The sequence below is a fragment of the Pelobates fuscus genome, chromosome 2 (assembly GCF_036172605.1).
Source record: "Pelobates fuscus isolate aPelFus1 chromosome 2, aPelFus1.pri, whole genome shotgun sequence".
Classification (NCBI taxonomy): domain Eukaryota; kingdom Metazoa; phylum Chordata; class Amphibia; order Anura; family Pelobatidae; genus Pelobates; species Pelobates fuscus.
Genome location: NC_086318.1, coordinates 4287078 through 4313281, shown reverse-complemented (window position 1 = coordinate 4313281; position 26204 = coordinate 4287078). Strand labels below are relative to the sequence as shown.

Below are 26204 nucleotides of genomic sequence, written 5' to 3'. Positions count from 1 at the left end.
CTGATCCAACAACTTATCCAATCAAATAAATATTAACTGATCGGGATTAAATACAATACAAAGTACGAGTATTACAAATGAATTCAAATTGTGCGGTAATGAGTATTAAACATCAGAGTAGGGTCAGAAATCCGGATGAAATCAAAGCTAAACAGGAACCGTGACGGCACAGTTACAATCAAACAGTTGACTTTCTCAGCTACTTCCAGGCCGAGCACCAGTTCATTTTTTTGACAAGATTGACAAACATCCTTGTAGCAGGCTGTTCGTCACTAGCAGTTACTGGTTGCAATAGCTAGCCCCTCCCAGAAGGCTGATGTCTTGGGAAACCATGATTGGAATGATCATGAAATGGGGAGAAATTCCAACCACCATAAGGTAGGTGAACTCCTTAACCACTAAATCAATGGAAAATCAAATTGCATCACATCGTGCACCCCTGATTAGTGAGCAGCCCATAGAGGTTACCGATCTTTGTGGCTGTCCCACGACACTGCGATACCGTCAGTTTCCTCGGAGCTGTGGACCAGGACACAACATTAGGTGGAAGGTTCAAATAAATCTTGGACGCCCTTTAACATCAACTATGGAGTTCAATTATTAAGAGACTCAAATCAGTTCACCAAGCTACAGGTTTTAAGTTTGCCAGAAGTTTATACTTTGACATAGAAATTGAGAGAAAAATAATTGAGTCCAGCCTTTTCATTAAGGACATAATTAGGCTTTAGCACCCTAAGTTATCTTCAAAATAAACAGAATTAAACAGACATGCCATTTACTAGTAATAATTACTGTATTTCCTGCACTATTTACACCATCTCTTCCATACCGAGCATACTGCCCACAATCGGAATGTTTAGTAGGGCACTCCATCTCAACTAACTCTGTGAGAACGCTCACCTGGCAATCCTGGGTCAGAAGCGCGGTGAATTCTAGGTGGCAGGTGGAAGCGTCCATCACCAGTTGGACCTGCTCGACGTGGGCTGGGCGCTCGACTGCGCACAGTCTCACTTAGTACTGTCACATGACGATGTTCTGGGGTCTGAGGGAACAAGGATATCCATGACCAAGGAAGGGTGGAGATCTCGGTTAGATTATGGATTGCTATTTAATTTGGCTCCTCATATAATGAGAATTTAGATCTCGGTTTAAGTCTACAAACTATGAAATTCATTCACATGCCTCAAATCTCATGGTTTAATGCCGGAAATCCCAACTTTACCACCAGACGCCACAGTAATGATGGAACACAATAGTGGTGGAGCCAGGAAGAGGGGCCGCAGGAGTAGAATGTGAATTTCCTGAAGACATGCTTTGATTGGGGTCTAGAGACATTGGATTATTTAGCACTTTGGTTTCTCTGATAATGAAAATAGCGTGCGGGAAATGTGTGTCACAATGCAGAACAATGTAGAAAGTAATCATTTTATATGTGCTTTAGTAGCTTGACAAAGACCCTATGGGGTTGAAACGTTGCTGTGTAGTTCCTGGTTCTAATAAAATTGCCTATTTATTTGGAATTCGTTGGAGTGCCTGGATTACTTTGGATTATATTTATATTTCATATTTGGTCCCTCTGGTACTGGGACTTTTCCTTTGGAGCACCCTGGATTCCAAGACAGATGGGTTGAGTGCACTTCCATCTTCTACAATGCTAAACAAGACCTGATGCCAGAGGCTATTGATCAAGTGCTTTAATGCCTGAACTATGTGAGGAGAATTATCAGCAATAAGTTTTAAATAAATAATCATTTATTAATCTAGCTAAAGGGTTAAAGAGGCGGTCACATGCTTTCGGTTCTCCACTCTTGTTAGTCCGCCATTCAGCTTCCTAATCCGCTAGGTAGCACAAAGTGAGAGCAACGTACCTTCAGAAGTTCTTTGCTGGGCACTGGCTGAGTCTGGGGAGCAACGGTTGGTGACCATTTCCTCACATCCTGCCCGTAACCCATGGGAACGAGAACCTGCAGGCACCAGAGGGGGTCAAATCAGAGGAATGAGCAAAATGAGTGCATTACTAGAAGGGCAGGTGCACAGACAAGGTAAGGTAAATCACACAGAGGTTAGAGATGGTTTTGTGATAAAGAAATAATCCATCACATCACTATAATGAGATGTGCTCAGTGTTTCCAAGGATTGTACCAGGATTGCAGAAGCTGCAAATCCTACGAATTTCCAGCATATGCAAAATCTACAGAGCCTGGAATGTGAGCTCTACATTGTATTTACCTGTACAGCAACTCTTGGTCTGGAGGTTAAGCAGCAATCCAGGATTCAAGTTCTTCTGGCAAATAACCGTCTCACCCACTAAACATAGAGACTTAAAGGGATTTCATAGTGCCAGTAAAACAAACTAGTTTTCCTGTACTATAGGGTTATTAGGTCCCCCCCTCTCCCGCTGGGCTGAAGGAGTTAAAACCACTTCGGCCACGTTCCTTAATCCAGCGCCGGGCTCCCTCGGCACTGGTGACCTCTCCTCCCCCTGCCGACGTCAGCTCCCAAGTGGAGACGAATGCGCATTCAAACCCACCCATAGGAAAGCATTACTCAATTTGCAGCAGGGATAAAACTAGGGGGACCTGACACCCAGAACACTTCATTGAGATGAAGTGGTCTGGGTGCCTATAGTGGTTTAACGGACTGAGTGAGAATCAAAGAAAAATTGTACCTGGCCATCAATGTACGCCACTTCTCCACGCAACACCACTCTGCGCACTGCACCCTTCACCTTCATCCCATAAAACGGGGTCCAGTGGGACTTTGTGAACTGCATGCTTGGGGGTATAACCCACTCATGCTCCAGATCAACCTGTCAAACGAGATCACAACAGAAAGGGTTTCAAAAAAAGAAAATCCTGGAATGGAAAAAGATCCAGAGGAAATGACCGCAAAGGAGGAGGGAGGGAGGGGCGAGTGAGGAGGGAGGGGCAGTAGAAAGTAAATGAAATAAGTAATAAAAAAATAAAAAAAAAAAATTAAAAAAAGGACAATTTGAGCAGCTTTGTTCAGACTCACTTCAATGTACGTGTTCTCCTGAGTGGGCAGAGAGAAGATCTTCCGAGGGTTCTCATACAGACGCTTGATAAGGTCATCCATGGTAAGACGTCCATCGCTAACCGCAGTCAGGAGAAGGGGCAGCATGGTCTCAAGACCGGGGTACCCAGGAGGAGAATTTGGGCCGTCTTTCTCCTCCACAGAATGAGGAGCTGTGGAAAAAGAACTTTAGAAGCATATTCAAATCCATCTTAGTACATAAGAGTTTAGAAACCTGGTTTCATTAACACACACGGCTCCCTCTGGTTAAGGAAGATAAGATGGCAATTCCAATGATCTGAAATGCATCCTTTGAATTCAATAGATCGTCTCATCCAGACAATAAAATCCATCCCTGTTCTCATACGAGCAGCATCTTGCAGACATATCTTCATTGTGGGTATAGGGCATAATGTCCAAATAAGACTCTGAGCTGGAGAATTCTCACAGTTCGGTTATTTTAACCTTTTTGATTTCACTTTCAATTCTCACTTTAGTAAATAACCCTATTAAATAAGAATCAGCATTGGAGGACACCAAGCCCGCTCGGATTTTGGGAAGGCGGTGGTGGATGGTAGAATACAGGAATACAGACGGCTCTGGGCATTATTGCAAGATTTGGTTTATTCTGCTCTGTGCAATGAAAACGATCTGGTTATGGTTCAGTAACAGGAAAACTTCCATCTACTCCAGCTCAGGATGAAACGGATAAAACCTCGATCGGAATAATGCAAGAGCCAACATTCTCTCGCACTGCCTGCACCAGGCCACCATAAATCCAGTGTGCAGCTTCCTTCATGCGTGGTTTTAAGTTACCAGAGACCGGCTGCATTGAGATTCTGTCTGTTCATACAGAGCCACTCCACAGATAATTACATGAATAATCGGACAGCTCTATCTACCATTCTAGCACTTACCGTGATCTGTGGCAAAGCAGTCTATAATATCCAAGTTTTCCCACAATGCTTCTAAATCCTCCCGTGTCCCTAACATGGGGCGCACTTGTCCCCGTGTCTGGCCGATTCGGTCCAGGTCATCGAGGCAGAGAAAGAGGTGGTGAGGGGCCACCTCACACGTCACTTGGATGCCCTTCTGCTTGGCAGCCTTAATGATGAGAATCTGTTGGGGAATAACAAACACTTAGTACGCAGCTGATGCCCCGTAGAAGCTTTACTACAAAGTATCCTTTGAGAAAAAACATTTTGTGAAAAAATATCTCCAATTTCAGAAAGAGTCATCGTAGTCATCGTATTCAAAACACCAGAATAAAGACTTCATTTCCACAAACTCACCAGACCACATGCATTCCTAAACGTACCTCTTCCTTCTTTGCCACGTGGCATATGTGCACAGATCGCTGGTAAAGCTGTGCCACCATCAGGATTGCAGCCACAGTCTGACCTTCTGCATGGGCCACAATGGGCAGGTGTGACGGCCATTTTTCAAAGTGCTGCAGGGAGAGGAAAAAGCGATGGTCAATAACGGTGAGGGCCAGAGAAAAACTGGTCTTAGAATTAACACTAGCCAGGTCAAGCAATGAACTCTTATAACTAGCCCCTCTACATCCCACTCAGTCCGTGGCTTTAACAATGGTCCCTCTTCAGACCATGGATTTAACTAGCCCCTCTACATCCCACTCAGACCGTGGCTCTAACTAGCCCCTCCACGTCCCACTCAGACCGTGGCTCTAGGAGGGAGGGAGGGAGGGGCCTAATCAGACCGTGGCTCTAACTAGTCCCTCTACATCCCAATCAGACCGTGGCTCTAGGAGGGAGGGAGGGGCCTAATCAGACTGTGGCTCTAACTAGTCCCTCTACATCCCACTCAGACCGTGGCTCTAACTAGTCCCTCTACATCCCAGTCAGACCGTGGCTCTAACTAGTCCCTCTACATCCCACTCAGACCGTGGCTCTAACTAGTCCCTCTACATCCCACTCAGACCGTGGCTCTAACTAGTCCCTCTACATCCCACTCAGACCTTGGCTCTAACTAGTCCCTCTACATCCCAGTCAGACCGTGGCTCTAACTAGTCCCTCTACATCCCACTCAGACCGTGGCTCTAACTAGTCCCTCTACATCCCAGTCAGACCGTGGCTCTAACTAGTCCCTCTACATCCCAGTCAGACCGTGGCTCTAACTAGTCCCTCTACATCCCACTCAGACCGTGGCTCTAACTAGTCCCTCTACATCCCACTCAGACCGTGGCTCTAACTAGTCCCTCTACATCCCAGTCAGACCGTGGCTCTAACTAGTCCCTCTACATCCCACTCAGACCGTGGCTCTAACTAGTCCCTCTACATCCCACTCAGACCGTGGCTCTAACTAGTCCCTCTACATCCCACTCAGACCGTGGCTCTAACTAGTCCCTCTACATCCCAGTCAGACCGTGGCTCTAACTAGTCCCTCTACATCCCAGTCAGACCGTGGCTCTAACTAGTCCCTCTACATCCCACTCAGACCGTGGCTCTAACTAGTCCCTCTACATCCCACTCAGACCGTGGCTCTAACTAGTCCCTCTACATCCCACTCAGACCGTGGCTCTAACTAGCCCCTCTACATCCCAGTCAGACCGTGGCTCTAACTACCCCTCTACATCCCACTCAGACTGTGGCTCTAACTAGCCCCTCTACATCCCAGTCAGACCGTGGCTCTAACTAGTCCCTCTACATCCCAGTCAGACCGTGGCTCTAACTAGCCCCTCTACATCCCACTCAGACCGTGGCTCTAACTAGTCCCTCTACATCCCACTCAGACCGTGGCTCTAACTAGTCCCTCTACATCCCAGTCAGACCGTGGCTCTAACTAGTCCCTCTACATCCCACTCAGACCGTGGCTCTAACTAGCCCCTCTACATCCCACTCAGACCACAGCTCCAGTAATTCCCTCTAATAGTCCCACTCAGACTGTGGCACTAACAATATAAATGGAGGAATCCCTTCAAACAAGGGGGTCCTAAGGTGAAGCTCTAGTAACAGATACCCCTATCTAGGAAATTGCTAGAGTGGGTATAGTCAGTACCAGGTATATGGGGAAAAGAGGGGGTATGGGCACGGACAAGGTATAATAGAAGAAGCCAATCACCAATAAGACTATATCCCCCACACCAAAACCTCTAAGAGATACAGAGAGAATCCCCTCCCCAAAACGAGTCTCCCCCCCCAGGATAAGTTCGTCCAAAATATAGGGGTACCGATAAGTACCAGAGCATAATCTGAGGGTTAGAAAAACTAGCCCTAATGGTACCTTGGAACTCCACTAAATCCTACTAAGACCACAACTCCCCTGCCGGGCAAACATTTACTGAAAAGTAAAATAAACTTAATAAAGCATAGGAGGACCTAGAGCTAGTGAAAAAATAAATAAAGATGAAAAAAGGGCTCTAACAAATCTCTAAGTCCTACTCGGACCGTGGCTCTAACAAGTGTGAGTGTCTGAGAGGGGTCTGTGCAGGAGAGCGGGGGTTGTGCCACGTTGTTACCATATTAGGTGTTAATGATGTCCCTATAAGAACAGAGAGCGGGCGACCCACAGGTAGATCCCTGGTGTCCTGTGTCGCTTTAGTCACTGCCGACCTATAAAAGGTTTGCTTCTGAATACGAAGCTATTATGTTGGTTAAGCATGTTTTAAACACGCTATGTGCAAGGGACCATATACTGACACGATCACTTGGGAAATCTCAAACTGGAAGATATTACCAACAGAAGACAATTTACAAATGGAGATTTGGACCAAAATGCATGATTTATGTGCTGACTGCCATGCGCAGCATAACACTGACCTCCATCCATACAGATACGTTGTCCATCTTGAGTTGTGAGTAAGTATCGTTCAAATACATCTTGAGGCCCGCAGCTGCACTAGCGAGAGGAGCGAGGGACCCAGCATTCTCTGAGGAAGCGCCCAAGAAAATGGCAAAGTCACAGCGAGCGCCGGCTTCAGCCAACTGAAAGGAAAAAAACAAAATTAAGAAGCAAGGGTCAACAAGGCTTTAAACTTTTAGGCCCGAAATTCTGCTCCTTTTTACAGTTACAACAGATTTTCATTGAAGTGGAAATGTTGTAGTGATCTAGATGGTTCACATGCTAGTGAAATACACAAGTCCTTAGCCGTGTTCATTTTGTCGACTAACAATTTTAGTCAAATTTTTGTCGACTAAAAATAAAACAATTCAGATGGCTAAAATACAACTAAAACGGCTTTTTATTCAAAAGACTAGGACTAAAAATAAATTGAAATTGGAAACCAAATGAACACTGGTCCCTGGCACATTGCACGTGCAATACTTTGACTACTTACCTTCTGTGCCAGAGAGAAGGAGCTGCTGTCTGTGATGGCAGGGTTTGTGTTGGGCATGGCACAAACCATGGTTACGCCCCCAGCCAGGGCTGCAGCGGTGCCCGAAGAGAAGTCCTCTTTGTGAGTAGCTCCAGGTTCTCGTAGGTGCACATGGACATCTATCAAACCTAAACATCAACCAAAAGAAAAGGGGATTATATTCTTTTCTGACACAATGACGTTGTATAATAATGTGTATAGCAAATCGACAAAAATAATCTCAACAGAAACCGATCAAGAGAAGCTCCTTTACAGTAATTAAACCTTTATTTAAAAAAATAATAAAAAAAAACTCAAACACCATGAAGATGGCCACATGCTCTTCCACAAAGCAGGGTGACCTGGGAGTGCATGTAGGAACTTTGCAGCACACGCACTTCCCCAGCAATAGAACCAGCCACTAACCTCGACAAAGGGCTGGTGTGTTTGGAGACTACTAAATAAGGACATGTGCACACCACGCAGCAGCCTCACGACCACCCCCCAGAATAGTCTACCTCCCTTAAAACATCTTCCAAAGGTCATTACCCCCTGTGGATCCCCAGGAATTCTGGCAACATAGAAGATATATTAGTATTTAGATGAAAGCCATTTCTGTAAAATTGAAACAGCTTGATGTAATCTAGGAATGTGCTATGGCTTGCTGTGGAGAGTAATGTTTGGCCCTGGAGGGCGTGCTATGGCTTGCTGTGGAGAGTAATGTTTGGCCCTGGAGGGCGTGCTATGGCTTGCTGTGGAGAGTAATGTTTGGCCCTGGAGGGCGTGCTATGGCTTGCTGTGGAGAGTAATGTTTGGCCCTGAAGGGCGTGCTATGGCTTGCTGTGGAGAGTAATGTTTGGCCCTGGAGGGCGTGCTATGGCTTGCTGTGGAGAGTAATGTTTGGCCCTGGAGGGCATGCTATGGCTTGCTGTGGAGAGTAATGTTTGGCCCTGGAGGGCGTGCTATGGCTTGCTGTGGAGAGTAATGTTTGGCCCTGGAGGGCATGCTATGGCTTGCTGTGGAGAGTAATGTTTGGCCCTGGAGGGCATGCTATGGCTTGCTGTGGAGAGTAATGTTTGGCCCTGGAGGGCATGCTATGGCTTGCTGTGGAGAGTAATGTTTGGCCCTGGAGGGCATGCTATGGCTTGCTGTGGAGACTAATGTTTGGCCCTGGAGGGCATGCTATGGCTTGCTGTGGAGAGTAATGTTTGGCCCTGGAGGGCGTGCTATGGCTTGCTGTGGAGAGTAATGTTTGGCCCTGGAGGGCGTGCTATGGCTTGCTGTGGAGAGTAATGTTTGGCCCTGGAGGGCATGCTATGGCTTGCTGTGGAGACTAATGTTTGGCCCTGGAGGGCATGCTATGGCTTGCTGTGGAGACTAATGTTTGGCCCTGGAGGGCATGCTATGGCTTGCTGTGGAGAGTAATGTTTGGCCCTGGAGGGCGTGCTATGGCTTGCTGTGGAGAGTAATGTTTGGCCCTGGAGGGCATGCTATGGCTTGCTGTGGAGAGTAATGTTTGGCCCTGGAGGGCATGCTATGGCTTGCTGTGGAGACTAATGTTTGGCCCTGGAGGGCATGCTATGGCTTGCTGTGGAGACTAATGTTTGGCCCTGGAGGGCATGCTATGGCTTGCTGTGGAGAGTAATGTTTGGCCCTGGAGGGCGTGCTATGGCTTGCTGTGGAGAGTAATGTTTGGCCCTGGAGGGCGTGCTATGGCTTGCTGTGGAGACTAATGTTTGGCCCTGGAGGGCGTGCTATGGCTTGCTGTGGAGAGTAATGTTTGGCCCTGGAGGGCGTGCTATGGCTTGCTGTGGAGAGTAATGTTTGGCCCTGGAGGGCATGCTATGGCTTGCTGTGGAGACTAATGTTTGGCCCTGGAGGGCATGCTATGGCTTGCTGTGGAGAGTAATGTTTGGCCCTGGAGGGCGTGCTATGGCTTGCTGTGGAGAGTAATGTTTGGCCCTGGAGGGCATGCTATGGCTTGCTGTGGAGAGTAATGTTTGGCCCTGGAGGGCGTGCTATGGCTTGCTGTGGAGAGTAATGTTTGGCCCTGGAGGGCATGCTATGGCTTGCTGTGGAGAGTAATGTTTGGCCCTGGAGGGCGTGCTATGGCTTGCTGTGGAGAGTAATGTTTGGCCCTGGAGGGCGTGCTATGGCTTGCTGTGGAGAGTAATGTTTGGCCCTGGAGGGCGTGCTATGGCTTGCTGTGGAGAGTAATGTTTGGCCCTGGAGGGCATGCTATGGCTTGCTGTGGAGAGTAATGTTTGGCCCTGGAGGGCGTGCTATGGCTTGCTGTGGAGAGTAATGTTTGGCCCTGGAGGGCGTGCTATGGCTTGCTGTGGAGAGTAATGTTTGGCCCTGGAGGGCATGCTATGGCTTGCTGTGGAGAGTAATGTTTGGCCCTGGAGGGCGTGCTATGGCTTGCTGTGGAGAGTAATGTTTGGCCCTGGAGGGCATGCTATGGCTTGCTGTGGAGAGTAATGTTTGGCCCTGGAGGGCGTGCTATGGCTTGCTGTGGAGAGTAATGTTTGGCCCTGGAGGGCATGCTATGGCTTGCTGTGGAGAGTAATGTTTGGCCCTGGAGGGCGTGCTATGGCTTGCTGTGGAGAGTAATGTTTGGCCCTGGAGGGCGTGCTATGGCTTGCTGTGGAGAGTAATGTTTGGCCCTGGAGGGCGTGCTATGGCTTGCTGTGGAGAGTAATGTTTGGCCCTGGAGGGCATGCTATGGCTTGCTGTGGAGAGTAATGTTTGGCCCTGGAGGGCGTGCTATGGCTTGCTGTGGAGAGTAATGTTTGGCCCTGGAGGGCGTGCTATGGCTTGCTGTGGAGAGTAATGTTTGGCCCTGGAGGGCGTGCTATGGCTTGCTGTGGAGAGTAATGTTTGGCCCTGGAGGGCGTGCTATGGCTTGCTGTGGAGAGTAATGTTTGGCCCTGGAGGGCGTGCTATGGCTTGCTGTGGAGACTAATGTTTGGCCCTGGAGGGCATGCTATGGCTTGCTGTGGAGAGTAATGTTTGGCCCTGGAGGGCGTGCTATGGCTTGCTGTGGAGAGTAATGTTTGGCCCTGGAGGGCATGCTATGGCTTGCTGTGGAGAGTAATGTTTGGCCCTGGAGGGCGTGCTATGGCTTGCTGTGGAGAGTAATGTTTGGCCCTGGAGGGCGTGCTATGGCTTGCTGTGGAGAGTAATGTTTGGCCCTGGAGGGCGTGCTATGGCTTGCTGTGGAGACTAATGTTTGGCCCTGGAAGGCATGCTATGGCTTGCTGTGGAGAGTAATGTTTGGCCCTGGAGGGCGTGCTATGGCTTGCTGTGGAGAGTAATGTTTGGCCCTGGAGGGCATGCTATGGCTTGCTGTGGAGAGTAATGTTTGGCCCTGGAGGGCGTGCTATGGCTTGCTGTGGAGAGTAATGTTTGGCCCTGGAGGGCGTGCTATGGCTTGCTGTGGAGAGTAATGTTTGGCCCTGGAGGGCGTGCTATGGCTTGCTGTGGAGAGTAATGTTTGGCCCTGGAGGGCGTGCTATGGCTTGCTGTGGAGAGTAATGTTTGGCCCTGGAGGGCGTGCTATGGCTTGCTGTGGAGACTAATGTTTGGCCCTGGAAGGCATGCTATGGCTTGCTGTGGAGAGTAATGTTTGGCCCTGGAGGGCGTGCTATGGCTTGCTGTGGAGAGTAATGTTTGGCCCTGGAGGGCGTGCTATGGCTTGCTGTGGAGAGTAATGTTTGGCCCTGGAGGGCGTGCTATGGCTTGCTGTGGAGAGTAATGTTTGGCCCTGGAGGGCGTGCTATGGCTTGCTGTGGAGAGTAATGTTTGGCCCTGGAGGGCATGCTATGGCTTGCTGTGGAGAGTAATGTTTGGCCCTGGAGGGCGTGCTATGGCTTGCTGTGGAGAGTAATGTTTGGCCCTGGAGGGCGTGCTATGGCTTGCTGTGGAGAGTAATGTTTGGCCCTGGAGGGCGTGCTATGGCTTGCTGTGGAGAGTAATGTTTGGCCCTGGAGGGCGTGCTATGGCTTGCTGTGGAGAGTAATGTTTGGCCCTGGAGGGCATGCTATGGCTTGCTGTGGAGAGTAATGTTTGGCCCTGGAGGGCGTGCTATGGCTTGCTGTGGAGAGTAATGTTTGGCCCTGGAGGGCGTGCTATGGCTTGCTGTGGAGAGTAATGTTTGGCCCTGGAGGGCGTGCTATGGCTTGCTGTGGAGAGTAATGTTTGGCCCTGGAGGGCGTGCTATGGCTTGCTGTGGAGACTAATGTTTGGCCCTGGAGGGCGTGCTATGGCTTGCTGTGGAGAGTAATGTTTGGCCCTGGAGGGCGTGCTATGGCTTGCTGTGGAGAGTAATGTTTGGCCCTGGAGGGCGTGCTATGGCTTGCTGTGGAGACTAATGTTTGGCCCTGGAAGGCATGCTATGGCTTGCTGTGGAGAGTAATGTTTGGCCCTGGAGGGCGTGCTATGGCTTGCTGTGGAGAGTAATGTTTGGCCCTGGAGGGCATGCTATGGCTTGCTGTGGAGAGTAATGTTTGGCCCTGGAGGGCGTGCTATGGCTTGCTGTGGAGAGTAATGTTTGGCCCTGGAGGGCGTGCTATGGCTTGCTGTGGAGAGTAATGTTTGGCCCTGGAGGGCGTGCTATGGCTTGCTGTGGAGACTAATGTTTGGCCCTGGAAGGCATGCTATGGCTTGCTGTGGAGAGTAATGTTTGGCCCTGGAGGGCGTGCTATGGCTTGCTGTGGAGAGTAATGTTTGGCCCTGGAGGGCGTGCTATGGCTTGCTGTGGAGAGTAATGTTTGGCCCTGGAGGGCGTGCTATGGCTTGCTGTGGAGAGTAATGTTTGGCCCTGGAGGGCATGCTATGGCTTGCTGTGGAGACTAATGTTTGGCCCTGGAGGGCATGCTATGGCTTGCTGTGGAGACTAATGTTTGGCCCTGGAGGGCGTGCTATGGCTTGCTGTGGAGAGTAATGTTTGGCCCTGGAGGGCGTGCTATGGCTTGCTGTGGAGACTAATGTTTGGCCCTGGAAGGCATGCTATGGCTTGCTGTGGAGAGTAATGTTTGGCCCTGGAGGGCGTGCTATGGCTTGCTGTGGAGAGTAATGTTTGGCCCTGGAGGGCGTGCTATGGCTTGCTGTGGAGAGTAATGTTTGGCCCTGGAGGGCGTGCTATGGCTTGCTGTGGAGAGTAATGTTTGGCCCTGGAGGGCGTGCTATGGCTTGCTGTGGAGAGTAATGTTTGGCCCTGGAGGGCATGCTATGGCTTGCTGTGGAAAGTAATGTTTGGCCCTGGAGGGCATGCTATAGCTTGCTGTGGAGAGTAATGTTTGGCCCTGGAGGGCATGCTATGGCTTGCTGTGGAGAGTAATGTTTGGCCCTGGAGGGCATGCTATGGCTTGCTGTGGAAAGTAATGTTTGGCCCTGGAGGGCATGCTATAGCTTGCTGTGGAGAGTAATGTTTGGCCCTGGAGGGCATGCTATGGCTTGCTGTGGAGAGTAATGTTTGGCCCTGGAGGGCATGCTATGGCTTGCTGTGGAGAGTAATGTTTGGCCCTGGAGGGCGTGCTATGGCTTGCTGTGGAGAGTAATGTTTAAGGCCTGGCTAATGAGGTAATTAATTGATGACAAGGAGCAGGCACCCCATGTCATACCATCACACAGAAACTGACCAGAGAGGAGATAAAAATGGCCGCTGCCATAAAGTTGAGGTTGACGATGATATGCACAGAAAGTCAATTTCATGCATAGATTACAAAACACGCAGAGCAGAAAATACTTGAAAAAGGGTTTAGAAATTACCCAAACTGTGTACATTACACCCCCCCCCCCAGCACCCCCATTCTATGCAGCCAGCGACCTGGAGCTTTATTCAGGTGACCCATCATGTCCAACACACTCACCTGGCAGCCGAATTAGTTTCTGGGAGGTCATGCAGTCTACGTGAGTCTTCACAGGAGGAAAAGATCCAATCTGACGCAGAGCCTAGCAAGAAAAAATAAAAAAAACACAACTCAGGAAAACCACAGGATAACCCAAAAGCAGAACATAACACAAGGGAAGAATTAAACATAGGTTTTGTTAAAAGAAGAAGGAAAGTAATTTTTGTCAATAGTAACTGCACACAACACACACCATACACTACATACACACAACACACGCCATACACTACATACATGTGTCTCCCTAAGGTAGGAGAGATATAAACACTCCTATTATTACAAGTTCAGTAACAGACACTCTTACAGGCGATTTCCTCTAACACTGACCTCTACAAAGAGCTTTGTGCACTTGATATCGATGATGAGGGGCACAGAGTAATCCACAGCCAGCCTGCGGGCACGGTATCCACGGGTAACAAAAGAAGACAGTCTGCGCCCACCAGAGTTGCGCATGGACAGATTAATGACCAAATCAAAGTGGTTCTCACAGAGATGATCCATAATACTCCTCTGCTTCTCCTTCAGAGGACCATCACTCTCTGTCTCCTCAAAGGGCCAGTCCATGGCCTTCACCTACAATGAGAGCAAGACAAAGGAAGAGAAGACATGGAAACTTGTTCGGTGGAGAGGCGGAGTTCTTTAGCCAAGGAGGAAGATAAGGGTTGGGGGCCTCTATAGCCAATAATGGAGGTGGCCTATTTGCTTACCTTTATGCCATGCTCCGTGTAGAAGTCTGCGGTACCCAGGCTGGCACACAGACTGTACCCCATGCTTTCCAAGGCGCGTACTGTTGGCAGGAGCTCACTCTTATTCTGTAGAGACAGCATCAATAAACTGGGTGAGAAATGCCTTTTAAATAATAATAATAACAACAACAACAAAGTATTTAACCAGGAAAGGTACATTCAGATTACTCTGGTTTCCAAGTACGTCCTGGGGATGTTACCTTAGCCCAACATCCAGGGGTTGTTACTATCACCCAATTTAATGGTACTTATTTTATCTACCTCGGAAGGATGAAGGGCTGAGTCAACCCTGCCGGGATTTGAACCTGCGACCCAAGGGTTAGAACAGATTCTGCTGATGCATTAGCCCACTGAGCTATTTATGCCTAAATTTATGTAAACATATAAAGATTGGAAACCATCTCATGAAAAACAATACTAATCGGGCCCACAAATATGCATGCCAAAAGTCATATTGAATTTAAAGATGAATTTCAGTTTAGCGGAGACAGACATTTCTTTCCAATATGTAGCCAGTGGCTAGGACTTCTTAAAGAACTGGTCAGTGTGCTGGCACAGACTGAAAAAGCAGAGGGCTAGCAACATAAACCAGATTTGCAGCTTTGTAAGCCATTTTTATATAGCCCTGAAGGAAACTCACAACACAATAACCAACTAATGGCGTGATCCTTTATATATATCAATGTATGGAAATATATTAAAACCCTGAAATATGAGCGAATGGCAATAAACTTCCCCAGAACCCAGCACACTCAGAGACTCACCTTGTAACTCCCAATAGTCAGCAGGATATTCTTTTGGGGGATTTTGAAACCTGTGCTCAGCATTGCCTTCAGATAAGCCTCGTATCTGTTCTCGCCAAAGCAGGCGACCTCTCCCGTACTGGTCATCTCAACACCAAGCACGACATCTGCTCCAGCCAGGCGAGAGAAGGAGAACTGTGGAACCTACACACAAGGGGCACCAAACGGATAAATGTGAGGGACAATACAGGATTGGTGGAAGACACGGTACACATCGGGGAAAATCGGATTATATGGTGCAAAGAGAGGGATAGACAGGGAGCGGAGACCAACTAGTGAAGAAACAGCACATTTCTTCCTTACCTTGACGCCTACTATTCCTGTCCCAGTCATAAGTCCAATTGGTTCCACCTCCTCACCCATTATGACCTGCGTGGCCAAAGCCACCATATCCACCCCCAGGGTTTTAGAAACAAAGGGGAACGAACGTGACACTCTCACATTGCATTCAATCACCTTGAGCTGGTCATCCTGTGGAGAGAAGGGTCAGAATAATAAAGGCAGACATGGACCATTTCAGAGACTCCTCCAGGACACTGGTGGACTGATAACTGCTATACCCGACAGTGTTCACTAAAACTCATGGGACATATTTTGTATTAGTGCCTGTGGTCTGTATTTCCCAGTACACCTTGCTCAGGTACCTTTGCTATAAGTTGCAGGTTAAAGGGACCGGTGACCTGGAGCTCCAATCCAATCGCATGGACAATGGCTTTGATCCGCTCCAAAGTTTTAGGTGTGATGTCCTGAGGAGGGGTCACGAGTGTAGCATCTCCAGAGTGCACCCCAGCATTTTCTACATGTTCACATATTGCCATAGCAACCACCACGCCATCACAAGCCACAGCATCCACATCTATCTCCTGGCGAGGAACAAATGACAAATAATGAAATAACCATTAAATAACAATGAAATGGCCAATTTGCTTCCAGTTATGGGATTACTACAGACCTTGGCTTCCTGGATGAATTTGGAGATAACAACAGGGTGCTCCTTGGAAACAGCCACAGCGTTGCTCAGAACCTTCTCCAGGTCTACATCGCAATGAGCTACGTTCATAGCGGCCCCACTGAGGACGTAGGATGGACGCACCACGCATGGGTAGCCCACGCTGCTACAGAAGTGGAAGGCTGACTAAAGGGGACAAGAACAGATTATTAAACCAATAAGTGCTAGACCAGTTCAGCAGCTTATAGGGTCCCTGGTTACCTCCAGATCAGACAGCTCCTTCCACTGGGGTTGGCTTATTCCAATGGTGTCCAGCAGACGAGAGAACTTGAAGCGGTTTTCTGCAGAGTCAATAGCTTCAGGAGATGTTCCCAGCACGCGGCATTGCTGACGGTGAAGTGACATGGCGATATTATTGGGCAGCTGACCTCCCATTGAAAGAATGATTCCCTCTGGGTTTTCCAGCTCATAGATATCCATCACCACCTAAAGAAGAAACTAGAATGAGGAGAGCGCCATAAAGTCTGCCTTTCAAAAAGATGAAGGGCCACCGTGAGTTTATTCTATTCTGCATATTGCCCTGCCCAAAGAACGCCCAGGCAATCCATAGACTGCCACAGACATTAAAAGTGCATGCTGATTAGGAAATGCAGAACACAAGGATCGTACTGCCTCTATTTGTCCATACATAAAAAAGGTCCGTGTTCAGAGATACTCTAGATAACGCAGGAAGGTATATATGCTGCAAAACAATCCCACACATATTGAAGCATCGGACACCCACCTCAAAGGACATTTCATCAAAGTACAGACGGTCACACATGTCGTAATCTGTGCTCACTGTCTCTGGGTTGTAATTGACCATGATTGTCTTAAAGCCCATCTGCACAGAGGAGAAGGAAGAAGAGAGGAGAGCATGAGGCTGGATAACAGCGGACATCACGACAGTGATCCAGCTTATCTGTGGCCACGTACCTTGCGCAATTCCTGGATACAGCCTACTGCGCACCAGTCAAACTCCACACTGCTCCCAATGCGGTAAACGCCAGATCCAATCACCATGACATGTGGCTCCTGGAAATCCAAGTCATGCTCGGTACCATTATACGTCAGGTACAGGTAGTTTGTCTGGGCCGGCCACTCTGCAGCAACTGTATCAATCTGCTTTACCACCGGAAGGATATTCCATTCCTTGCGCATCTTGCGGACAGCTAACTCTGTGCTAAACAGGAAATAAGGACACAGGATCGCTCTAATTCCGAGCACTGCTTGGAAAATTATATTTCTGGGAGATTGTTACATGCGTCTAGGAAGAGCAAATTAAATGCCTCCTTTAAATGAGATCAAATTAAGCCAAAAAAAATACAATGAAAAGTGAAGGCGTGAAAAAAAAAAACAAAAAACAATCTGCTGATTTACAACTGGTCAATAAAGTCCAAAGTTCTACAGCATAACGAAAGGTAATAAAATGCTGGATTCTTATTCTGTAGAGACGGCATCAATAAACCGGGTGAGAAATGCCTTTTACATGGATGGGCATATAACACGTAACAGATATATGGAAATATAGAAAGATTGCAGGGTGCAATGGGACACCTCCCTACATGAACCGTTATTTATCAATTCTCTCTATCCTGCCCAGCTCAAAGCCGGTGAGAATGATCCAACCAAACGTTTCTCTATGGGTCACGGAGAGGGACGCAGAGATTTTAGATGGGGAGCTTCTACCGGCATTGGATTGTAGGCAAGGTAACACTTATTTTGCAGGTTTATAAGGGAGGGGGACCCAAGTGCTAATGCCCAATAGACCATTCTAAATTAAAATAAAGTTTTTTTAAAAAGGTTCGGACTAACCTTTAGATTTCCCCCATGTCAGGAGTTCTGTTTATAATACACTGCCTCCAACCTGGACAGGATGACTAACTTTGCCAAATGAACACAGGCCTTCAAAGTATACGTGCCATGTTGGCAGCCCTTAAATGTTACTTAAATTACAGAATATCTCAATATCGACTGATTAGTGCAGCAGTAATGCCAATGCCTTAGAAACGAGAACCACCTTATCAGTAAGTCATGCCGGCTCGGACGTCGCCCAGACTAAAAGTCTGCGTCGGAGGCTAGAGAACCAGGGCTACTGGAACAAACCTTTCCAAGACACGAAGTGAGAACCAAGACATGTTTGACTGCTACTACACCAGCAGACCCAATGAGAGGTATGAAACTTATGTGGGAACCGCAGAGGAATAACAGACCTTACTCTACACAAACGCCAACATTTACTCCCTGATAAGGAGCTTCAGAGAGTAAGGAGAAGGCGGCTGGGGATGAAGGATCTCTCACCTCTGCACAGCCTGAGCAATCTGCTTATCAGAGAACCCCAGCTGCTTAGCTCGAAGAAGCACATCGCGAGGCATGTCCTTCTCGTCATCCTGGTAAACCTCCAGGGTGGACAAATGATCTGTTATATTCTTCATTTTATGCAAGAACCAGCGGTCAATCTTTGTTAGCTCATACAGCCGATCAATGGTGTACCCAGCACGTAGGGCAGCGGCCAGCACGAAGATTCTCTTATCCGTGGGAGTCTCCAGCTCCTAATTGACAGAGCACCTTGTTATTTCACACCTCAGGGGAGTTTACTGAACACGTTTGACTAAACAAGTCTGCATACTCACCTCATCTGATTCAGACTTTATAGTGTGATCAAACCCCACGCAGTTCTCATCCACCATTCGGAGGGCCTTCTGAAAGGCTTCTTCAAAGTTTCTTCCAACAGACATCACCTCACCTAAAAAAAAAAAAACGGGTTAAATAGGAGAAGACAGATAAGCCGCTTCCGAAACTAGGGAGACCACAAGGACAGATATTAGTAAATAGCAAGTCAGGCTGATTCTGGAAATAGACCTTTTCTAGAACAGTGCAACTACAAAACACAAGCGCTGAGAGTCCAGCTGTCCTACTGCAAGACACCTATGGACACACTCCAGGAGAATAGAACTATGAAACCCCAGCTCTCCGAGCCACCTTTACCAACACAGTGACCCCAGCTCTCCGAGCCACCTTTACCAACGCAGTGACCCCAGCTCTCCGAGCCACCTTTACCAACGCAGTGACCCTAGCTCTCCAAAGCACCTTTACCAACGCAGTGACCCCAGCTCTCCAAAGCACCTTTACCAACGCAGGGACCCCAGCTCTCCGAGCCACCTCTACCAACGCAGTGACCCCAGCTCTCCGAGCGACCTCTACCAACGCAGTGACCCCAGCTCTCCGAGCGACCTCTACCAACGCAGTGACCCCAGCTCTCCGAGCGACCTCTACCAACGCAGTGACCCCAGCTCTCCGAGCGACCTCTACCAACGCAGTGACCCCAGCTCTCCGAGCGACCTCTACCAACGCAGTGACCCCAGCTCTCCGAGCGACCTCTACCAACGCAGTGACCCCAGCTCTCCGAGCGACCTCTACCAACGCAGTGACCCCAGCTCTCCGAGCGACCTCTACCAACGCAGTGACCCCAGCTCTCCGAGCGACCTCTACCAACGCAGTGACCCCAGCTCTCCGAGCGACCTCTACCAACGCAGTGACCCCAGCTCTCCGAGCGACCTCTACCAACGCAGTGACCCCAGCTCTCCGAGCGACCTCTACCAACGCAGTGACCCCAGCTCTCCGAGCGACCTCTACCAACGCAGTGACCCCAGCTCTCCGAGCGACCTCTACCAACGCAGTGACCCCAGCTCTCCGAGCGACCTCTACCAACGCAGTGACCCCAGCTCTCCGAGCGACCTCTACCAACGCAGTGACCCCAGCTCTCCGAGCGACCTCAACCAACGCAGTGACCCCAGCTCTCCGAGCGACCTCTACCAACGCAGTGACCCCAGCTCTCCGAGCGACCTCTACCAACGCAGTGACCCCAGCTCTCCGAGCGACCTCTACCAACGCAGTGACCCCAGCTCTCCGAGCGACCTCTACCAACGCAGTGACCCCAGCTCTCCGAGCGACCTCTACCAACGCAGTGACCCCAGCTCTCCGAGCGACCTCTACCAACGCAGTGACCCCAGCTCTCCGAGCGACCTCTACCAACGCAGTGACCCCAGCTCTCCGAGCGACCTCTACCAACGCAGTGACCCCAGCTCTCCGAGCGACCTCTACCAACGCAGTGACCCCAGCTCTCCGAGCGACCTCTACCAACGCAGTGACCCCAGCTCTCCGAGCGACCTCTACCAACGCAGTGACCCCAGCTCTCCGAGCGACCTCTACCAACGCAGTGACCCCAGCTCTCCGAGCGACCTCTACCAACGCAGTGACCCCAGCTCTCCGAGCGACCTCTACCAACGCAGTGACCCCAGCTCTCCGAGCGACCTCTACCAACGCAGTGACCCCAGCTCTCCGAGCGACCTCTACCAACGCAGTGACCCCAGCTCTCCGAGCGACCTCTACCAACGCAGTGACCCCACCTCTCCGAGCGACCTCTACCAACGCAGTGACCCCACCTCTCCGAGCGACCTCTACCAACGCAGTGACCCCACCTCTCCGAGCGACCTCTACCAACGCAGTGACCCCACCTCTCCGAGCGACCTCTACCAACGCAGTGACCCCAGCTCTCCGAGCGACCTCTACCAACGCAGTGACCCCAGCTCTCCGAGCGACCTCTACCAACGCAGTGACCCCAGCTCTCCGAGCGACCTCTACCAACGCAGTGACCCCAGCTCTCCGAGCGACCTCTACCAACGCAGTGACCCCAGCTCTCCGAGCGACCTCTACCAACGCAGTGACCCCAGCTCTCCGAGCGACCTCTACCAACGCAGTGACCCCAGCTCTCCGAGCGACCTCTACCAACGCAGTGACCCCAGCTCTCCGAGCGACCTCTACCAACGCAGTGACCCCAGCTCTCCGAGCGACCTCTACCAACGCAGTGACCCCAGCTCTCCGAGCGACCTCTACCAACGCAGTGACCCCAGCTCTCCGAGCGACCTCTACCAACGCAGTGACCCCAGCTCTCCGAGCGACCTCTACCAACGCAGTGACCCCAGCTCTCCGAGCGACCTCTACCAACGCAGTGACCCCAGCTCTCCGAGCGACCTCTACCAACGCAGTGACCCCAGCTCTCCGAGCGACCTCTACCAACGCAGTGACCCCAGCTCTCCGAGCGACCTCTACCAACGCAGTGACCCCAGCTCTCCGAGCGACCTCTACCAACGCAGTGACCCCAGCTCTCCGAGCGACCTCTACCAACGCAGTGACCCCAGCTCTCCGAGCGACCTCTACCAACGCAGTGACCCCAGCTCTCCGAGCGACCTCTACCAACGCAGTGACCCCAGCTCTCCGAGCGACCTCTACCAACGCAGTGACCCCAGCTCTCCGAGCGACCTCTACCAACGCAGTGACCCCAGCTCTCCGAGCGACCTCTACCAACGCAGTGACCCCAGCTCTCCGAGCGACCTCTACCAACGCAGTGACCCCAGCTCTCCGAGCGACCTCTACCAACGCAGTGACCCCAGCTCTCCGAGCGACCTCTACCAACGCAGTGACCCCAGCTCTCCGAGCGACCTCTACCAACGCAGTGACCCCAGCTCTCCGAGCGACCTCTACCAACGCAGTGACCCCAGCTCTCCGAGCGACCTCTACCAACGCAGTGACCCCAGCTCTCCGAGCGACCTCTACCAACGCAGTGACCCCAGCTCTCCGAGCGACCTCTACCAACGCAGTGACCCCAGCTCTCCGAGCGACCTCTACCAACGCAGTGACCCCAGCTCTCCGAGCGACCTCTACCAACGCAGTGACCCCAGCTCTCCGAGCGACCTCTACCAACGCAGTGACCCCAGCTCTCCGAGCGACCTCTACCAACGCAGTGACCCCAGCTCTCCGAGCGACCTCTACCAACGCAGTGACCCCACCTCTCCGAGCGACCTCTACCAACGCAGTGACCCCACCTCTCCGAGCGACCTCTACCAACGCAGTGACCCCACCTCTCCGAGCGACCTCTACCAACGCAGTGACCCCACCTCTCCGAGCGACCTCTACCAACGCAGTGACCCCACCTCTCCGAGCGACCTCTACCAACGCAGTGACCCCACCTCTCCGAGCGACCTTTACCAACGCAGTGACCCCAGCTCTGTGAGCGACCTTTACCAACGCAGTGACCCCAGCTCTGTGAGCGACCTTTACCAACGCAGTGACCCCAGCTCTGTGAGCGACCTTTACCAACGCAGTGACCCCAGCTCTGTGAGCGACCTTTACCAACGCAGTGACCCCAGCTCTGTGAGCGACCTTTACCAACGCAGTGACCCCAGCTCTGTGAGCCACCATTACCAACGCGGTGACTATGAATCAATCCATCCCTTGGAGTTCAATGAAACAGAACCTGCGTTTTGATCCCCTCCACATGTCAGTCACTCACCAACACTTTTCATGGAGCTCCCAATCTTGGTGCTGACTCGGAGGAATTTACTAAGATCCCAGCGGGGAATCTTCACCACACAATAGTCCAGACTAGGCTCAAAGTTGGCTGTGGTGGAATTAGTGACCGAATTCCTGCAGAGAATGAAAGAAAAATCTCAATTTCAGCTACTTTGAAATGTGGTTAATTGGGTTATATGTGCCCGAAGGTAGCAGTGGCTGGTGCAGTACCTGAGAACGGGCAGGGGTATTCCCAGCGCCAGCTTGGCGGCCACATATGCAAGAGGGTATCCAGTGGCTTTACTTGCAAGAGCAGAACTGCGTGACAGTCGGGCATTCACTTCAATTATGTAATACTGCGCAAGGAAAGAAGCAAAAATCAGACAACAAAATTCATTAACAATTAGTGGCTCTAAATATACTTTAGACAGGATTGAACGTGGAAGGGAAGAGACAAGTTGCTGTTACAGAGAGTACGAAATTATGATGTACTGGCCAGCCCCCGGCTTAGACAGTGTGTGTGTGTGTGTGTGTGTGTGGTTACGTACTGCCCCCGGCTCAGTGTGTGTGTGTGTGTGTGTGTGGTTACGTACTGCCCCCGGCTCAGTGTGTGTGTGTGTGTGTGTGTGTGTGTGTGTGTGTGTGTGTGTGTGGTTACGTACTGCCCCCGGCTCAGTGTGTGTGTGTTTGTGTGTGTGTGTGTGTGGTTACGTACTGCCCCCGGCTCAGTGTGTGTGTGTGGTTACGTACTGCCCCCGGCTCAGTGTGTGTGTGGTTACGTACTGTCCCCGGCTCAGACAGTGTGTGTGTGTGTGTGTGTGTGGTTACGTACAGTCCCCGGCTCAGACAGTGTGTGTGTGTGTGTGGTTACGTACAGTCCCCGGCTCAGACAGTGTGTGTGTGTGTGTGTGTGTGTGTGTGTGTGTGTGTGTGGTTACGTACAGTCCCCGGCTCAGACAGTGTGTGTGTGTGTGTGTGTGTGTGTGGTTACGTACAGTCCCCGGCTCAGACAGTGTGTGTGTGTGTGTGTGTGTGTGTGGTTACGTACAGTCCCCGGCTCAGACAGTGTGTGTGTGTGTGTGTGTGTGTGGTTACGTACAGTCCCCGGCTCAGACAGTGTGTGTGTGTGTGTGTGTGTGTGGTTACGTACAGTCCCCGGCTCAGACAGTGTGTGTGTGTGTGTGTGTGGTTACGTACAGTCCCCGGCTCAGACAGTGTGTGTGTGTGTGTGTGTGGTTACGTACAGTCCCCGGCTCAGACAGTGTGTGTGTGTGTGTGTGTGTGTGGTTACTTACAGTCCCCGGCTCAGACAGTGTGTGTGGTTACGTACAGTCCCCGGCTCAGACAGTGTGTGTGTGTGTGTGTGTGTGTGTGTGTGTGGTTACGTACAGCCCCCGGCTCAGACAGTGTATGTGTGTGTGGTTAGGTACAGCCCCCGGCTCAGACAGTGTATGTGTGTGTGGTTAGGTACAGCCCCCGGCTCAGACAGTGTGTGGTTAGGTACAGCCCCCGGCTCAGACAGTGTGTGGTTAGGTACAGCCCCCGGCTCAGACAGTGTGTGGTTAGGTACAGCCCCCGGCTCAGACAGTGTGTGGTTATGTACAGCCCCCGGCTCAGACAGTGTGTGGTTAGGTACAGCCCCCGGCTCAGACAGTGTGTGGTTAGGTACAGCCCCCGGCTCAGACAGTGTGTGGTTAGGTACAGCCCCCGGCTCAGACAGTGTGTGGGTGTGTGTGTGTGTGTGTGTGTGTGTGTGGTTAGGTACAGCCCCCGGCTCAGACAGTGTGTGTGTGTGTGTGTGTGTGGTTACGTACAGTCCCCGGCTCAGACAGTGTGTGTGTGTGTGTGTGTGTGGTTACGTACAGTCCCCGGCTCAGACAGTGTGTGTGTGTGGTTACGTACAGTCCCCGGCTCAGACAGTGTGTGTGTGTGTGTGTGTGTGGTTACGTACAGTCCCCGGCTCAGACAGTGTGTGTGTGTGTGTGTGTGTGTGTGTGTGGTTACGTACAGTCCCCGGCTCAGACAGTGTGTGTGTGTGTGTGTGTGTGGTTACGTACAGTCCCCGGCTCAGACAGTGTGTGTGTGTGTGTGGTTACGTACAGTCCCCGGCTCAGACAGTGTGTGTGTGTGTGTGGTTACGTACAGTCCCCGGCTCAGACAGTGTGTGTGTGTGTGTGTGTGTGTGTGTGTGGTTACGTACAGTCCCCGGCTCAGACAGTGTGTGTGTGTGTGTGTGTGTGTGTGTGTGTGTGGTTACGTACAGTCCCCGGCTCAGACAGTGTGTGTGTGTGTGTGTGTGGTTACGTACAGTCCCCGGCTCAGACAGTGTGTGTGTGTGTGTGTGTGTGTGTGTGTGGTTACGTACAGTCCCCGGCTCAGACAGTGTGTGTGTGTGTGTGTGTGGTTACGTACAGTCCCCGGCTCAGACAGTGTGTGTGTGTGTGTGTGTGGTTACGTACAGTCCCCGGCTCAGACAGTGTGTGTGTGTGTGTGTGTGTGGTTACGTACAGTCCCCGGCTCAGACAGTGTGTGTGTGTGTGTGTGTGTGTTTAGGTACAGCCCCCGGCTCAGACAGTGTATGTGTGTGTGGTTAGGTACAGCCCCCGGCTCAGACAGTGTATGTGTGTGTGGTTAGGTACAGCCCCCGGCTCAGACAGTGTGTGTGTGTGTGTGTGTGTGTGTGGTTACGTACAGTCCCCGGCTCAGACAGTGTGTGTGTGTGTGTGTGTGTGTGTGTGTTTACGTACAGTCCCCGGCTCAGACAGTGTGTGTGTGTGTGTGTGTGGTTACGTACAGTCCCCGGCTCAGACAGTGTGTGTGTGTGTGTGTGTGTGTGTGTGTGGTTACGTACAGTCCCCGGCTCAGACAGTGTGTGTGTGTGTGTGTGTGTGGTTACGTACAGTCCCCGGCTCAGACAGTGTGTGTGTGTGTGTGTGTGTGTGGTTACGTACAGTCCCCGGCTCAGACAGTGTGTGTGTGTGTGTGTGGTTACGTACAGTCCCCGGCTCAGACAGTGTGTGTGTGTGTGTGTGTGGTTACGTACAGTCCCCGGCTCAGACAGTGTGTGTGTGTGTGTGTGTGGTTACGTACAGTCCCCGGCTCAGACAGTGTGTGTGTGTGTGTGTGTGGTTACGTACAGTCCCCGGCTCAGACAGTGTGTGTGTGTGTGTGTGTGGTTACGTACAGTCCCCGGCTCAGACAGTGTGTGTGTGTGTGTGTGTGTGTGTGTGTGTGTGTGTGTGTTTAGGTACAGCCCCCGGCTCAGACAGTTTATGTGTGTGTGGTTAGGTACAGTCCCCGGCTCAGACAGTGTATGTGTGTGTGGTTAGGTACAGCCCCCGGCTCAGACAGTGTGTGTGTGTGTGTGTGTGTGTGTGGTTACGTACAGTCCCCGGCTCAGACAGTGTGTGTGTGTGTGTGTGTGTTTACGTACAGTCCCCGGCTCAGACAGTGTGTGTGTGTGTGTGTGTGTGTGGTTACGTACAGTCCCCGGCTCAGACAGTGTGTGTGTGTGTGTGTGTGTGTGTGGTTACGTACAGTCCCCGGCTCAGACAGTGTGTGTGTGTGTGTGTGTGTGTGTGTGTGGTTACGTACAGTCCCCGGCTCAGACAGTGTGTGTGTGTGTGTGTGTGTGGTTACGTACAGTCCCCGGCTCAGACAGTGTGTGTGTGTGTGTGTGTGTGGTTACGTACAGTCCCCGGCTCAGACAGTGTGTGTGTGTGTGTGTGTGTGTGGTTACGTACAGTCCCCGGCTCAGACAGTGTGTGTGTGTGTGTGTGTGTGGTTACGTACAGTCCCCGGCTCAGACAGTGTGTGTGTGTGTGTGTGTGTGTGTGTGTGTGTGGTTACGTACAGCCCCCGGCTCAGACAGTGTGTGTGTGTGTGTGTGTGGTTAGGTACAGCCCCCGGCTCAGACAGTGTATGTGTGTGTGGTTAGGTACAGCCCCCGGCTCAGACAGTGTATGTGTGTGTGGTTAGGTACAGCCCCCGGCTCAGACAGTGTATGTGTGTGTGGTTAGGTACAGCCCCCGGCTCAGACAGTGTATGTGTGTGTGG

General features: G+C 50.9%; 1 protein-coding gene across 6 annotated transcripts in view; it reads right to left on the bottom strand.

Moving 5' to 3' along the window:
• Nucleotides 1–26204, bottom strand: part of CAD (carbamoyl-phosphate synthetase 2, aspartate transcarbamylase, and dihydroorotase) — a 61576-nt gene that overhangs the window by 12228 nt on the left and 23144 nt on the right. For 3 of the 6 annotated variants that reach the window (XM_063441862.1, XM_063441863.1, XM_063441865.1), the window contains exons 14-36: nucleotides 22380–22504; nucleotides 22150–22283; nucleotides 18431–18543; nucleotides 18099–18349; nucleotides 16734–16980; nucleotides 16543–16641; nucleotides 16020–16244; nucleotides 15762–15944; nucleotides 15454–15672; nucleotides 15113–15280; nucleotides 14771–14953; nucleotides 13968–14072; nucleotides 13588–13833; nucleotides 13222–13303; nucleotides 7331–7497; nucleotides 6813–6977; nucleotides 4352–4483; nucleotides 3951–4152; nucleotides 3016–3206; nucleotides 2669–2809; nucleotides 1869–1964; nucleotides 901–1042; nucleotides 469–519 (exon numbers count right to left, since the gene is read on the bottom strand). In XM_063441862.1, the coding sequence (XP_063297932.1) occupies nucleotides 469–519; nucleotides 901–1042; nucleotides 1869–1964; nucleotides 2669–2809; nucleotides 3016–3206; nucleotides 3951–4152; nucleotides 4352–4483; nucleotides 6813–6977; nucleotides 7331–7497; nucleotides 13222–13303; nucleotides 13588–13833; nucleotides 13968–14072; nucleotides 14771–14953; nucleotides 15113–15280; nucleotides 15454–15672; nucleotides 15762–15944; nucleotides 16020–16244; nucleotides 16543–16641; nucleotides 16734–16980; nucleotides 18099–18349; nucleotides 18431–18543; nucleotides 22150–22283; nucleotides 22380–22504 (3667 nt within the window). The remainder of the gene's footprint in view (nucleotides 1–468; nucleotides 520–900; nucleotides 1043–1868; nucleotides 1965–2668; nucleotides 2810–3015; nucleotides 3207–3950; nucleotides 4153–4351; nucleotides 4484–6812; nucleotides 6978–7330; nucleotides 7498–13221; nucleotides 13304–13587; nucleotides 13834–13967; nucleotides 14073–14770; nucleotides 14954–15112; nucleotides 15281–15453; nucleotides 15673–15761; nucleotides 15945–16019; nucleotides 16245–16542; nucleotides 16642–16733; nucleotides 16981–18098; nucleotides 18350–18430; nucleotides 18544–22149; nucleotides 22284–22379; nucleotides 22505–26204) is intronic. The other 3 variants (XM_063441864.1, XM_063441866.1, XM_063441867.1) reach the window with 1 other exon arrangement.